The following is a 16263-nucleotide window of genomic DNA, read 5'->3' as shown; positions in this document are numbered from 1 at the left end:
TCCTATGCTCTCCATGTTAATTATCCGAACTTTAATTGTATTTAACTCGAGTTAGAGACGGTCAATCGACTTCAAATTTCTTGGGTTAATGTATTATTATATTCCAAATAAGTATATCCAAATTTAGAATTTTCTGTCGATATGCCCATAGGAAGACAATAACCTTAAAACCACCAGTTTCAGAATTTTTTTTTCCATTCTTCATATGTTGTGTGTAAATATTTTAGTACTTTTCTTTGGTTTTTCTTTTTCACGAAACGGTTTTTAAAAAAATATATATATACCAAATTATTTTTTATTAATGTAACACATTCCATTTTCGTACTTCTACATAAATATGATGTATATTTTTTAATATATAAAAGAAAAGAATGAAAGAAAAAAAAAATGATGAAAATAAATTTTAAGAAAACAGGTGTATCCAACATACTCTTCCACTAAAACCATTTTGCCTACCATTCGCGTGCACATTGTTTCGAGTACATGTACCTACTCTTTTTAACACGAATACTTTAAACAATATCACATTTATTTGATTTCAAAGAAATGACACAAATGGGATTGATGGGAAGGTTGTCAAGATTTGCCATACTTTTTACTTATGTCCATCATTTTCGTTTATGTACGAGCGCCAGGGCAATTTTGGATAAAAAAACTTGAATTTTTTTTTATATGCAGTTGGACTTACTCTAAATTAATTCTGAAAATTTTAGGGAGGGTTGCCGGATTATTTAAATAAACAAAAGACTTCAAAAGTAGGCATATTTAACATTGGTCTTATGGGAAACGGTCGATGGATGTTTTCAAAGGTTTCCCCAAAACTAGCCGGTTGAAATTAAAAAAAAAAAAAACTAATTAAATTAAAGTTAAAACCTTAATAAATTATTGACAAAAAAACCCGTTCAGCTCGGTAGAGGGGACACAAATCAAAAAAATTAATATATTTTCAATTTTGATGGTAAATTACAGTTATAACTTGACAATCTAAGACGAAAAGTAAAAATAGAATATTTCGATATCTGGAGTATGTTCAAAATATCGAAAATTTGATTTAATTATTTAGCTTTCATCTTGTTTTTCGACTACATTCATAAAGTTATCAAGCTGAAATTTTTATAGCGTGTCGTCTATAAAACCAGAGGCCAGGGTTCACCTTCCTCTATCTTATACTCTATGGTTTAATCTTAAGGGCAATTGACTTTATCTTATTTTACCTACACAACCGAACATCTTATGAGATTGAATTAATCTCTTAGGTTATAGTCAAGCATGAATATCACCATACATTCCCAATACTTACCACGATAATTCCATGTTTAAAATTTTACTTTCATATACGAATTGAAAACTTTTAAGAAACTCTTTATAAATTTTTAAGATAGTAAGATTTTATTAGTTTTAGGAAAATAAACGATCAATTTTACAATTAAAAGCAAAGTAGGTTTCTGATATAGATTTAACGGCCTACCTAATACAACTTTCCCCTAGCTTATTAAGAAAGAATATTTTTAAATTTTCTTTCTATTGTTGCATTTTTAGGAAAAGTAATTAATGTCTTTTCACTTGTTATTTCTTGAAAAATGTTTGTTAATCATTTTTCAAATTCTTTTTAAATTTGTCACATTTCAGAGATATAAAGAGTATTGAATTGATATTACGCCATATAAATATAATTCCACAACGCATATTTTGTTTAATTAAATATGAAGAATTCTTAGAAATTCATTCTTTATAATATTACCATGAAGAATAAATCACGATCAATGATAATGTATAAGATAAAAGCTTCAACTTATTCGTTGTGTGCGTAGTCATGGTAGGGACAATAAAATCGATGCCAGCGCTTCCAGTGAAAAATTTTGGCGATAAAGGAGGTTGTTATGACTAATTTGCAATTCTTTACATGTTAATATTATAGAAAATGCCAAATTAAAATTATCACTAATTAATAAAACTTAATGCATTAAAAATTGTAAAAATAAGAAATCAAATTGGACAAATATTATTTTTGAAATGTAAATTATCATAGTTATTATTTAAATTTGTGAGACAATAATATTAAATTTTCAATGTAAGTCATAAATGCAATCCATACAATTATATATGCATCCATACAATTCTATAATTAAAGTAGTGTACCATGGAAACCCCTCCAATAAAACTCACACACGGTGCGAATAAGGACTTTTCTAGTACGAGATATAGTACATTTTCCTAGTACAATCATTCATACAATATTAATGGCTCAGCATCAATGGCGCGGTAATTATAAACTGAACAAAGCCATATGTCCATGTTATCGTGTCATAGACAGCAGGCCAACAAACATGGCTTCTGTTACATTATCGTCACCGAATGCTTATAATTAAAAGAGAACAAGAAATGTCGTGGAATACCCGGTAGGACCTATATTCCTTTCGTACTTTCGTACATTATGAATGTAGCGGTTACTTTTTTATTTATAAGATATTTTTCTGATTAAAGGTATACAGTTTAGAAGTCTTGTTCGCAATGCCCTTTTTTTGGTTTATAATTTGATGAAACTCGGTGGATGAGTTATTTTGATCCAAAAAGTTTAAAAACCGGGTTAATTTAATGATTTGATGCATAGTTTCTGAGATATTGCAATATTTGGATCGATTTTAGTCCGTATCTCAAAAACTATTCAACCAGCCATCAACTGAACCCGATTTTTGTACTTTTTGGGTCAAAATTACCTCATATACTGAGTTATATATATCGAAAATGGAGATTAAAAAAATTTCTCAATTTTTTGCAATTTTTTTAAGGGGTACGTACCCCTTTGAAAAAATCGAGTAAAACGCAAAAAAAAAAAAAAAAACGTATTTTTGTAGTTTTTTAAACTCTAATTTATTCACTTATTATTTTATGTTTGTTTACCTACTAAATTTTGGATACGAATTTTTAACGTCAAAATCTTTCGAATTGAATTGATGTTTTTATGATACAATGGCGTAAATTTTAAACGCAAATAGCCTGTCGAGTCAATCTCAATTAAAGAGAATTGAAAAAAAATCAATTCAGTTTATTTATTAATTGAGAACTTACGAAAGTATATTATATAATATAAATATTATCGAAGATAATAAATGAGAACTCTAGGATATTTCCAAGAGTTCTCATTTATTACCAAGTAGTCATCATCAGTAAGAATTAGCTAGTCGTGATTGCTCTTATTATGAATGTTACTCTTTGCTAATTTGGTGGCGGACTGCACAACGTTTTGTATTTATAAAATACAAAAACTGATATAGGAAATTGGGGCAAAAATCGAAATTAATATTATATATTGTTTATATGAAAGTGATATGAGTGGCCTTAAATATACTCATAATTTTTTTTTACTTAAACATAAATAATAAAATCATAGTACCTACCTAATATCTACCCTGTCTAAATTCAATTTGTAAAAAAACACAAATTCTGTGTAAAAGAAAAATCTTCAAAAAAAGGTTTAATGAATGAATATATATAAAGAGAGACTTTTTATTTTCAAGTTGACAATAAATAACAATATTAAAACGTGTTTTTTTTAGTATTCTTTCCAGAGAATATACCTTCGTAGTACACTTGAAATTTCTTACACATTTTCTTTTTAGAAATTATACGTATAGAAAACAAAAAACAAAAAAAAAAAGACTTACTCTTTTTTTTCTATGGGAATCTCTTTCATAGAAAACAAAAAAATTCTCACAAGTATAATTTATTTTAAATTACGTGACAATCAACACGACATTTATGAAGTAACTAGCTTGATACCCGCCAGTTTCACTGGGCTTAAAAGTAAAAAACATCGCTTTATAGCCTTCACTTCTTTTGATGTGCACACTTTTTAATTTTGTTAAATGTAAGATAGTCATAATTCATTGAGTATATCAGAAAAGTTGACCATTAATTTCTTGACATTTACTATTTTTAATTTTTACAGAATAATTAAATGATGATTGTAAATCTGATCCATCTATAATAATCATTTTGAACCATTAATTAAAGATTTCTGTAAAAATTTAAAATAGTAAATGTCAGATTTAATTTAATTTTTTTTATTAAATATCTATATCTTTATAATTTATAGCTCATGTGTTATTCTCATGTATGAGCTATATTGCTGTACAGTTTCATTAAAGACCGTTCGCTAGTTTTGACGTGAAAACGTAACAAACAAACAAACAAACAAACATCCTTACTTTCACATTTATAATATATAGGAATAGAAATACAATACCGTATATAATATATATATAATAGTAATAGTTGTCTGGAGGGCGTTAAGTTGATTTTATGACAAATGATTGTGTTAATTTTTAATTTGACCTCAATAATTTTTTTTTTGCTTTTTTGGCAAAACATTTTCTCGATCGATAACTCGTAAAATAAGTCATTTTTCTCGTTGCAAATATACTATGTTTTATAGTTATATATAACGTGATCATTTTTATATTTTTACTCTTCGACATAACAAGCGCAGCGTTTGTTTTGGTTTACTACAGTATTTTTACTCCCATCAAACTAGCTAAAATTTCCGACCCAATATATGCGTACATTACCTACATTTGATTTGATCAGGATATTTATTATCACATAACATAAAATTAATTATGTTATGTCATAGTTATGTTTTTCCACAATTTTTTGCAATTTACTCGAAAATTATGCACTTTAGAGCTGCATTCTATACTTTCATAAGTTTTTCGTGTCTTTTGGCGATTCTTTTAATTTTTCTTAAAAACTGTGCATTTTAAGGAAAAAATAATTCAAATAAAAGTTGTTAAGCATGCAATTTTTTATCGATCTGTATATCTCGATTGTTCCCAAAATGTTTCCCATTTTCCGAATTTATATAAATTTAAATAAATTTACACGAAGCATTCATACTATGTATAACTTATGTTTGTCTAATGGCCCGGCTAATTTAAAAATTCAAGGTGCAAAAATTCGCATCCGGCTGAATTTTGGTTGGCTTGTTCAAAACACCATCATAAATGAAAACTAAAAAGTCCTCATCGATTCTATAATTCTTATATTATGCACACGTTTCCACGCCACCTCTGGTCACAGATTTCTGCTCTTAAAGATATTCTGAAAAATCATCATCTGTTTCAGTACTTGCATTGATTCATATCTTCATACCACGTTCAACAGTAAAAATTGTATCTTCAGGTTAAAATTTAGCACAAATAAAACATTCGTCTAACAAAAACGCACAAAGTTCACTTTTTTTTTAGCAAAGTTCACTACCGCAAATATACTTAGCGGTTTTTTTTAACGTGATTTCGCCGGAAACCCAGTCCCTCATTTGTAACATAACAAAGATGTCAGAATATTGTTTTATTTGTACTAAACTTTTTTTTGAAGGTGAAATTGTTATCGTTGAGCGTGGTATGAAGACATTAATCAAAGCAAATACTGAAAGAACTGATGAATTTTCAGAATATCTTAAAAGGCAGAAATCTTTGACCATATATGTGGAGTGTCGCCTAAACTATACTGGAAAGTGTTCTATTGCTGCAGCTATTAAACGACAACATGAAGTACAAGAAGCTAGTACATCTACAGTAAGTCCTGATGGTGCCAGAGCACGTGTAAGTGAATCAAATTGATTCATTTCAATTAAAATTTCGCACGTTTTTAATGAAAAACCCTTAGTAATCAAATGTTATGACCAGGAATTCTATCAATTAATTTATAAATGATTGGATATCTTTGGGGCCTTTGTTTCGTAGTAATAAACTACCAATGTATGGACTGCAAAGTATTTGAAAAGCATGTTCATTAATTAGTTATTCACACTAACTGGGAGTTCTTTTGTCTGATTGACTTTGTTTGTACGTTATATTTGTTGCTCAAGTCAAAAGACTCCTTTTCCAAATTTTGTCCTAAAAAAAAAACTCATTTTTGCTTGTTGTGCAGGAGCGGAGTCTACACAATATTCGAAACCTGGTGAATGTCTTGATATATTGAATATTATAGGTAGCATTTATTGCTGCATACATATACGAGAAACTCTGTACCCAATAGAAGGGTTCCTTAAGAGATAGTAAGACGAAAAGTCTTTTAGTTTTGCTGGACCGTTAACAATTCAAGCCCTTTTAATTAACGTTTTTAATTTGAAGGGTTTAAGTATAAGGAAATAAAGTTTTCTAACCGGGTGATAAATTGGTGCGTGCCCAGGTCTTTTTTTCGGTATGCTTAATACTCAAACTTTATCAGACCGGACTCAAATTTTTGGATACTTTGTATGTAAATAGTTTATATGTATATAAATACAATTTATTTCATGTTGTTATAAAATTATTTAATCATAGTAATTAAAAACTATGTATAAAATTGTGTTGTTATGTGGAAAATAAATTTATGTGGGAAATACCTTCTACATATTTTACTATTTCTATCAAAATTGTTTCGAAAATTACTAACAAATAGAATAATTTCATGGAATTTTGGTTTAATGGTTAATAACAGATAGTGATAGAAAAAATAAACAATTTTCAACCAACTGACAATGATAGACATGACATACAATAATGCATAGATAAAAATTACAGTTTTTTTTTTAAAATAGAGAGAGCAACTTTATACAGGTTTCCGTTCCGTTTGAATAAAAGGAAAGACTGTTCAATGCACTAAAAATTTATTTGCAGATCTTGTTCTCGTGGACAAATTTCAACATGACAATATTAAATAGTAACTTTGTTTTACAAACAAATTTATACGTCTAATGAAATTCGCATAAAACCGATTTAATATTTTTGAAAATAAGTTTGATATTAGTGTATTTTGAGGCCTCATCCACAAAAATGTGACCGAAATCATGAAGACTAATCATAGCTCAAAACTTCATTAACTTCATATGAAGACTGCAGCCTGGTCAACGAGGACTAATGATCTGGTATTCGGAACAAGGTTTTTCTGAACGAAATGGAATCTATATCGCGGAAAATAACGAATTTTGCTGTAAAATGAAAATGTCACAAAGCAAACATTTTGTTTTACTCAATTGGTTTTCAACATAGGATAACGTATCTAACTTCTGAGTGAGTGTTAACTACTAATTGAATTATTTAACCTTACTTAAATAAAATATCTACATCTTTCCCTACAAATATAACACGTTAAAGCTTTGGTTAAAGCCAAATGCATACTTTTTACTTTCAAATTGATGGTTTATAGATAATAGGTATAAAGTCAGCGTATATTGTGATGGGATGAACCCATAAGTGAAAAGTTTGTGTAAATGTAGTTCTTGGATAACCCAACAACACCGACAATGGGACCTATTGAATAAGCTTTCTCGAATTTAGCACATCTCACTTACGGTGCTCGGCAATTTTTTGGTTACATCGATGGCTAAAAGTAGAAGAATATCCATTTTCTTGAAACAAAACGGCGTACCCGTAGTAAAACATTCCATTGCAATATTCCGAGTATCAGACAACGAACTGCTATTCCATTGAATATGAGAACAAATTGCCCGTTTCTTGTTTCTTGATCAGAAAGACAAAACTAAAATCATACTCTCTTTTAAGCCAATTTGACAGTATTTTTTATATTGATTTCGGGCAGAAGTAATCAAATCTACAGGTTAGGTTGTATTGATTACTCACGAGAGACACACTTAGGCCATATACTATTGTGATACCTTATATGTTTTGAGAGGCAGACTATAACTCCTTCACGAAATTAGTTACGCTTTAGCCAACTGAACTACTAGGATTGACTTACAGGGTTTCTTGGAATGTTTATAAAAATACCAAAAGTATTACGCTGACTTTATACACAAGTATTAGTCTCGTTTTATTTGCAAAAAGAAAATGATAAATGACGATAAAAAGAGAAAAAGAAGAGAAGATAAAAATCGGATAATATTAGAACTCACCTATACTGGTATCATATGCATGTAAATATTCCGATGTCATAAATTGACTAACCAAACTTGATTTACCCACACTGGATGCTCCAAGCATTGCTACACGGTACAATTGTACACCAGCATTTGTCGATGGACCAGATGTAACTAATAGACCACCAGTTTGTGACGCATTTGATGATTCACGCGATGACACTGATGTACGTGCAGAGCCTGGATAAGATGCTGGACCCGGTTGTGTTTGTAAATGTTCTGTACTATAAAGATAGATAATAAAATATGTTAGTATATAATAAATATTATGTTCAACTATAAAAAAATTCATAAGAAAAAAGGATTTAAATTTCCATAACTATAATAAATTTGTGTTATGGAAGTGCTTTGCATAGGTTGGTCATTTCATGCTTCGCATAATATGGATTCAAATGTTTTTATAGTATTACCAGCCTGAATTCATTTGTGGACATACTTCACCTAGTTTTTTCACATACTCAGAATAATGTTAGCTTGAGATCCCGAAATTGCAGAAATTTTGGCCGTTTAAATAGATTTCGAGAGTCAAAGTATGTAAAAATCATTGTCTTCTCAGCTATTTCTCGACTGAAAAAAGTAGGAGAATTGAAAAAAAATATCACCACGTCTATTTTGCTCTCTTTTGCTCTCCATGTTAATTAGCCGAACTTTAATTAAGTTTATTCCGAGTTAGAGACGATGAATCAACTTCAAATTATTCTGGTACTTAATTAGAATTTTCGGACACCATTCCCATAGCGAAACAACAACCTTTTATGGACCTGAACTGACAGATTAGTCTCTCTCAGCGTTTGTCAAAGTAAAAAAAAAAAACTGCAAAAGCTAGTGTGGAGAAAAATTTGGAGAAAGATTGGTCAGAATTATGAAAGTGTTGGCACATGATATATTTTGTATGCACTAACATAGGAATAATGACTGGAAAATACGCAGTCAGGGTAAGTCTCGAAAATGGTACGTAAAACAAAAGACAGTAATCGTAGAAAAGGAGGGAATTATGAAATGCTTAAGGTGTGACTCTGCCACTAGTTAGCATTAGAAAACAAAAAGTTTTATCGGGCAGAGCGATTCTAAGCGATTGTATTTTCTAAGCAATATATAAAGGGAACGCGGCATACCAAGGGGTCAAATAGATGTCAAATACTCTCAAAAGGATTTGGCACACAATACCCCAAGCAAGGCATTGCATTAACATTATTGCAATAAAACAAGTTGGAGATTTCTCGCTTAGAGCTGATTTTCGTACTTTTTTATCATAAGCCTTCATGAAGGATTCTTAGCTCATACAGTCAAATTTTAAATTATTTTAAACAGATGTTTTGCCAATATACACTAAAAATACTCTGTATCTATAGAAAAGGAAACTTTCTCGTCTCTAAACGTATTGAAAACAAAATGCTGTAGTTATAACTTGGACCACCCTGTAAAGTCAAATTTTGGGTGAGTGTAGTAACTTCAAACATAAGTGATATTATCTTCTGTATGATGTGTTCCATGTTCATATTACAAACAAGATCCCCATTCATGTGGTAATTTCCAGACAATCTAGATATTTGAATATAAATTGTATGATTGACCTTATTATTCTCGCTTATTGTTTGTGGAATCTCTACACCCTATACAGAGACAGCCAATCATAGATTATTCAAATATAATATGCATGGTAAAGTAATCTGAGTAAACGGACTTTTATGTTTTTCCTGAATTTGTGTGCTACACTTTATTATAACATATTAATATTTAATTTATAGTTACGTGGAAAAAACAGACAAAATAGTGTTTTCTTTGGTAGTGGATAATAATAAAAAAACACCGTGTTTTGAAGTTTCTAGCAGGTAATGGAAATAAACTTTATGAGTGTAAGGGGGTCGCCCTTTTTTGATCAAAGAATATTGGCGTACTATTTAGTCATTTATAATTCGATGAAAGGACGCATAGTTGGATGTTAGAATTTTCTAGTTGTGTTCAATATATATATATATATAGCAGCACTACAGGCCTAGTAGGCCCATGGCTTTTGTGGAGACTTAGTCTCCCTCTGCTTCTTTTCGTAGATAAGTATTTATGTTAAATAAACGTATATTCATGTTGTATCAAAACGTTTACGTAACCATAAAATTTACACTCATACAATTCGTTAACACAACATGATACAGTGCAGCCACTTAACAAATCACAAATTTTATAAATTTTTCACATATTTTGGTTTAAATTAACTACCAGTCCACAGAAGTTGTTGTGTTCAATATAGGATACAAATATTATTAAAGATAATAAATCAAAACTCTTGTAAAGATATTTCGAAATATAAATTTAAACTTTTTCCCCAATTTCCAAGATCCATTTTTTGTATTATATAAGTACGTATTTCGACTATCATGTAGTCATCATCAGTATGAATTAGCTAATCGTAATTAGTATTGTTGCGTTAAAAAATTTCATTTTGGAATTTGATGAAATTCGAAGGATAGGATTATTTTGATTCAAAAAGTATAAAAACCAGGTTAATTTAATGATTGGATGCAGAGTTTCTGAGATATCGCAATATTTGGATCGATTTTAGTCCGTATCTCAAAAAATAATCGACCAGTCATCAAATGCACCCGATTTTTGTACTTTTTGGATCAAAATTACCTTATATACTGAGTTTTATCGAAATTGGAGATAAACAAAATTTCTCGATTTTTTGCAATTTTTTTAAGGTGTACCCTTTTGAAAAAATCGGGAAAAACACAAAATAATTTTCGTTTTGGAATTTGATGAAACTCAGGGAATGGGGTAATTTTGATCCAAAAAGTATAAAAATCAAGTTAATTTAATGAGTAGACCTATAGAAAATTACAAAACATTTTCAAAAAAATTAAAATCCACAAAATTGTGAACAAAAGGGACGATAAGTGAGAGCTATAACGTAATAGTCTTTGTTTTAAAAGAAGAAATAGCCCAGCAAAGCGGCAGGTATCTGCTAGTGTGTTTATATGATAAAAAAATTGATACAGAAATTGTGGTAAAAATCGAAATTGATTTCCATTAAAGGAAACAATGAGACAACATAAGTAGAAAATCGTAATAGTAGGATCAAATGCTTTAGCCGGGTTTGAAGGATTTGCAAAAATAGCTATGCAAAAATAGAATATATATACTAGCCTTTAGTCCGAAAAATGTATCTGGACTTTGTTCTGAATGCCACTCAATTGATACCATCCCAACCAATAACATTTATAGCTTACCCCGATAATTCTCAGTCACGTTTACTTAAAAAAATAACGATTTAACAGATTTTTTTGCCATCTTTTGTATCATTTAAAAACGTAGTTTTCAGTTCTAGAATTTACGACGATTGAAAGACTCTTAATTTAATTCATTTTATTTTTCAAGAAGATTAAATATAATATATAAAAATTTTTCCATTTCAATAGGTAATTAAAATGATTTAAAAGCATTCAAGAAATAAGTACTTAAGATATTTTATCCATGAATAAGAAAACATTGCATTTATCTTAAGAGAAAATCTTTAAAAGTAAATCTATATAGAAAAAGACATTAGAAAAACTTCAGTATAATTTCAATAAATAAATAAAAAGATAGTACACGATATGATAGTTACGTCTACCTGATAAGATATTTTTCTCATAGTTAAAGTATCTGATTAACTCTATAGATGATAGAAAATGGGATGGTATTCATAAACATATCACATAGAAATACCCTCATAGTCATTTCTTTTTTGAAAAAATACTATGATCCGAGCTTTAATTCAGTTTATGCCGAGTTAGAGACGGTCAATTGACTTCAAATTTTTATGGTAATTTTATTATAATATCCTTCATAAGTATATTTATAATTTTCTAATACTATGACCGTATCGAGACAACCTTAAAAGAGTTTCCTATTTTTTATTAGTTAGTGCATTCAAACATCTGAACAGTATTGTTGTCAATTACTATGATGTTGCAACATTCATCTATTTATACAACGTCTACTGGGTTTAAGTTGGTTATCACAGTTCTATTCAAAGACATTGTATTTTTGGCAATAAAAAACAAAACAGAAACCCAGCGTATTAAACCCATGTAGGGTCAACCTATCGAAAATATATTCTACTTTATACCCGTTTTCATTTTGATAATCGAAATGTAATTGATATCAGAAATAATTTTATATTATAGAAAAAGAAAAAAAGCAAAGAGTACAAATTTTCTTTCAGGAAAACGATTTTTACTTTCAAGGTAAAAACCGATCTAGAAGCTCTTTATTTGGTGGCATAATTAAGTCTAATTGTCTTTTTCGTTATCTCATTTTGAAAGATTCCCAGAGGAAGTTATTGTAATGGGGCTGATTTCGAAAAACTCCAGTTTTACATATTTCCGCGGTTTCAAGGCCGCAATATCTGAATCAAATCTTTTCAATGTGTGTGTTTGTATACGTATGTGCGTATGTTCGTTCGGATTCTTTCGCCTCGATTATTCCGCGAATCAGTTATGACATTAACACACACGTGACTGGGCTTATTCGACGCGTAATGCCGTATATAAGAACTGGAAGCGATATCATCAGAATTAGTTGAGCCGTTTTTTAATGGTAATAAAAAAACTGGAAAAAACTGAATAAACAGAATCTGAAAAAAGTGGATAAAACATATCATTTATCTATGCAGATAATGATCGTTCCAGCATAAGCTGGCGTACATGTTCGAAGAATAATCTATGAAGGCTAACAAGACCTTTTTTTTAATGTTTTTTCCCCTTCTAGAAAGTTAGTCGTGTGGTTTACAGGGGTCGCACTCACACTTCAGTACCACACCGACTATGTACTGCCAATTTATTTTTACTAAACTTTTTTTACTAAATATGAAATAAGTTTGAGTCGTTTCCGAGATTTCAAATATGTATATACAAGAATTGCTCGTTTAAATATATAAAATATATTTTTATTTGGACTGGAAAAAAATATATGGTTATGAATACTCAATCTATATATATAAAAAGAGAGTGTTTGTTTGTATGTCCCCGATTTTCCCTAAAACTAACCATTGACCTTCGGTAGGGGATTATGTCATTGGGTAGCCCTTAGGCTCCCATTGTGAATAAGGGAGTTTGGTGGGGGTGGAATTAAAAATGATCTAGGAATTCATAGAAAATAGATTCAAAAAATAGTTCTAATAGTACAATAGGCTCCACTGTCAATAGTACAATTTTCACTAGATGGCGCTACTGGCGCAAATGTCTTTCGATTTTTCTCGAACATTCTGGAATGTTCTATGGATTTTTATCGAATTTTCTAGAACTTTCTCGAATATTCTCGAATGTTGTATGGATTTTTATTGAATTTTATCAAACTTTCTCGAACAATCTGGAATGTTCCATGGGTTTCTGTCGAATTTTCTAGAATTTTCTCGAACATTCTGGAATGTTCTATGGATTTCTATCGAATTTTCTAGAATTTTCTCGAACATTCTGGAATGTTCTATGGATTTCTATCGAATTTTCTAGAACTTTCTCGAATATTCTGGAATGTTCCATGGGTTTCTATCGATCTTTCCCTTACTTTTCCGTACACACAGAGAGTGTAGACATAATATTGGGATCGGCCAAAAAAATCTTACTGTTCCGTACACACAGAGAGAATTAAAAAAAAAGTCTTTCATTTAACAATTTTGATATTTAAATGTGCAAAAACAACCCAGCGAAGCGGGTTTAACAGCTAGTTACATTATACAGGCAATCTGTATTGAACCTGCAATGATGTTGATATACCTTTTACCACCTATATCAACCGACATCGACATGGCAGGTATGTATATACGGTTGTTCGCACGTCACTTTGTGAGAAAATATTTTTTTAGATACATCTGGCTTTTTCATTATGTTTAATTTTTCTTTACAAATTATCCATTGAAATTTTTATGATATAAAGTAACTTCTGCTTCACTTTGTCATACATTTTTTTAGAAAGTTTATGCTGTATGAAATTCATAAAAAAAGATTAAAAGAATTTATTAGTGTGTATCAAAACGACATGGTACAGGAGACGTGAGCTTTTTTTTTTTTGGTTATAAACAAGTTCAAAGGACAAAGGCAATCAAGTACAGCTTTATTGAATCGTTACGATGAAGGAATTTTTTTTTTAACTTTCTTCAAGACAGTAGGCGCTTTTTACAAGTTAAGAGAGAAAAAGCAAACTATTTATTATTGAAGATGTGCTTTATGGTCCCATCTTTGTTTAGCTAGGTACTGTGAATATTTACTTAATTTAAAACTCAACAGAAAAACATATTGAAAGTATAATTATAACAGTTCTACTGCGAAATTGTAGTCTTTATTCTGACTTATTCTGTGTTTTAAAGTACAGTTGATTGCGGGCCAAACTTTAGCAATTTTCGAATAATATTACTTCATACACCGTGATTTTAATGGTACTTTTTCTAGCGTAGTACTTTTAAAAACCTTGCAATTGTATATCGGAATGGCCGAAATTACCTAAGATGTTTCGCCCTTTTTAAAGTACCTGCTAAATTTGTCATCCCATAGATTAATAATCTATTTTTAATTCACGGCGCAAAAAGACGAGTATTATAAGTTTGACCGCTATTGGTGTCTGTTTGTCTTTGTCAGAACGTATGAACCGGAAACAGAATTTTTATTTTTGTTTGTTTGAAAGCTAATTTATTGGAGAGTGTTCTTAGTTATGTTTCAAGAAATAATCGGCTTAGTTTGGAGAGCGCTACAAGGAAAAAACTGTATTTGGCGAGGGATTTTTAAATTTTGTACATTTCACTTGACAACTTAATAAAAACGTAATGAGTGCTATCTAAGTAAAAGTTTGAAAAGACAGCGTCCGCCTTAAAAAACACGATGTATTATGTATTTTTGGTTAAGAGGGCGGGGCGAGTCAGAAAGACGAGTTATTCAACCAAATTAATAGTAACTTCAAGCCCTGGAGACAAGGTTGCACCCACCTGCCTTCGTTATGCCCATGATGGATGTTGTTTACTAAGTTACACGATATTTAAAGATAATATTAAGTCGATCAAGGATTTTCTTGGGACAATCGCAGATGACCCTTTATATCACAGCAACTGATGACATAAAGTATTTTAGATATTTTAGGAAGCAAAGAACACAAGTTTAGTTTTTACGGACACTGTATTAACCCTTTTTATAGGACTTTACAGCTCTAGATCTGCTTCTAAGTATTCATCAATAAATAAATACAGTATTTTTACGTTCAACGAGGATCAGTAATTATTATTTTTTTATATCTTTAGGTATTCATTTAGTCTTACAGAGGATATTAAATGGTAGATATAGTAGTAAGTTTATTATTTTTTTCTTAAATACATTTCTTTTTATAATTCTTTTGAACAAATTACTAATAAAAAAGTTGGAAGATGAAAAAAGGATTATAGATTTTCTTGCAGACAACTGTTTGTTTTTATGGCTACGGAATCGATGTCTATAAAAGAAATTTCAGGAAAGTTGAGAGAAAAACAACTTTCTTCTTTAGATTTAAAGATAAATGCACCATGTTTAATGAATACAAATTGAGTTTTTAAAAATATTGTCGTATTGATTGTGACAACGTTTGTCTGGTTGTATTATTATCTTAAAATATTCGTTTCTTTGTCTGTAAGCTGTATTATTAAAAAAAAAAAAGCATAGAAAGCAGAAATACTGCTATATTCATTGAGTCTTTTGCATGAACTTGGTTTTCTCCAACAGGTACCCTATATATCACGATATTGTTGGGCAATCTAAAAAAAATTTTACTTGGTGGCTATGTTTTTCATACATTATAGTGACATATTTAACCCGTCAGCACTCGCGTCAATCGTTTGATTATCTTTAGTCGCGTGATGAGAGAGTTGATCAAGCGTTCTGCACATGCGTCTAATATTTCTCGCGTTAAATATGCTCTAACTTAGTAAATCATAACATCCATATAATTTTCTATGAATTTTTTTTGATAGAGAAAATATTAGAGCAGAGAAATATTTTCAATAATTAAATTCTTTTTCACTAATTTCAACATATTTCTCTGAAAATTTTTCTTTAATTTACTGAGTACGACTTATATAATAATATAATAATAATGGGGTTTAACCTCCGTTTCTCATACCACGGCTATAACAGAGGCCACTCACATCATTACTTTAAATCTTTAAATACTTCTTCAACTACATCAGAATATACAATTAATTTTAATGATGTAGGTGGGGTCGGTTACTTCGTTCTTATCCAAGCGACGACCGTGTGATCAATTTACCGCCTCATTAACTTTTTTTTCATACTGCCGCTGTCTGGATTCGAACCCGTAACCTCCCAACCAGTAGTCAAAGCAAGTTA

At 30.1% G+C, this 16263-nt stretch overlaps 1 protein-coding gene across 1 annotated transcript in view; it reads right to left on the bottom strand.

The window, feature by feature from the left end:
• The window catches only part of LOC123294174, a 185840-nt gene that overhangs the window by 75474 nt on the left and 94103 nt on the right, over positions 1–16263 (bottom strand). The window contains exon 5 of the mRNA XM_044875283.1: positions 7898–8145. Within this exon, the coding sequence (XP_044731218.1) occupies positions 7898–8145 (248 nt within the window). The remainder of the gene's footprint in view (positions 1–7897; positions 8146–16263) is intronic.

Source organism: Chrysoperla carnea, chromosome 1 (assembly GCF_905475395.1).
Source record: "Chrysoperla carnea chromosome 1, inChrCarn1.1, whole genome shotgun sequence".
Lineage (NCBI taxonomy): Eukaryota > Metazoa > Arthropoda > Insecta > Neuroptera > Chrysopidae > Chrysoperla > Chrysoperla carnea.
The sequence above is the reverse complement of the archived record's forward strand: the minus strand, read 5'-3'. Positions and strand labels throughout refer to the sequence as shown.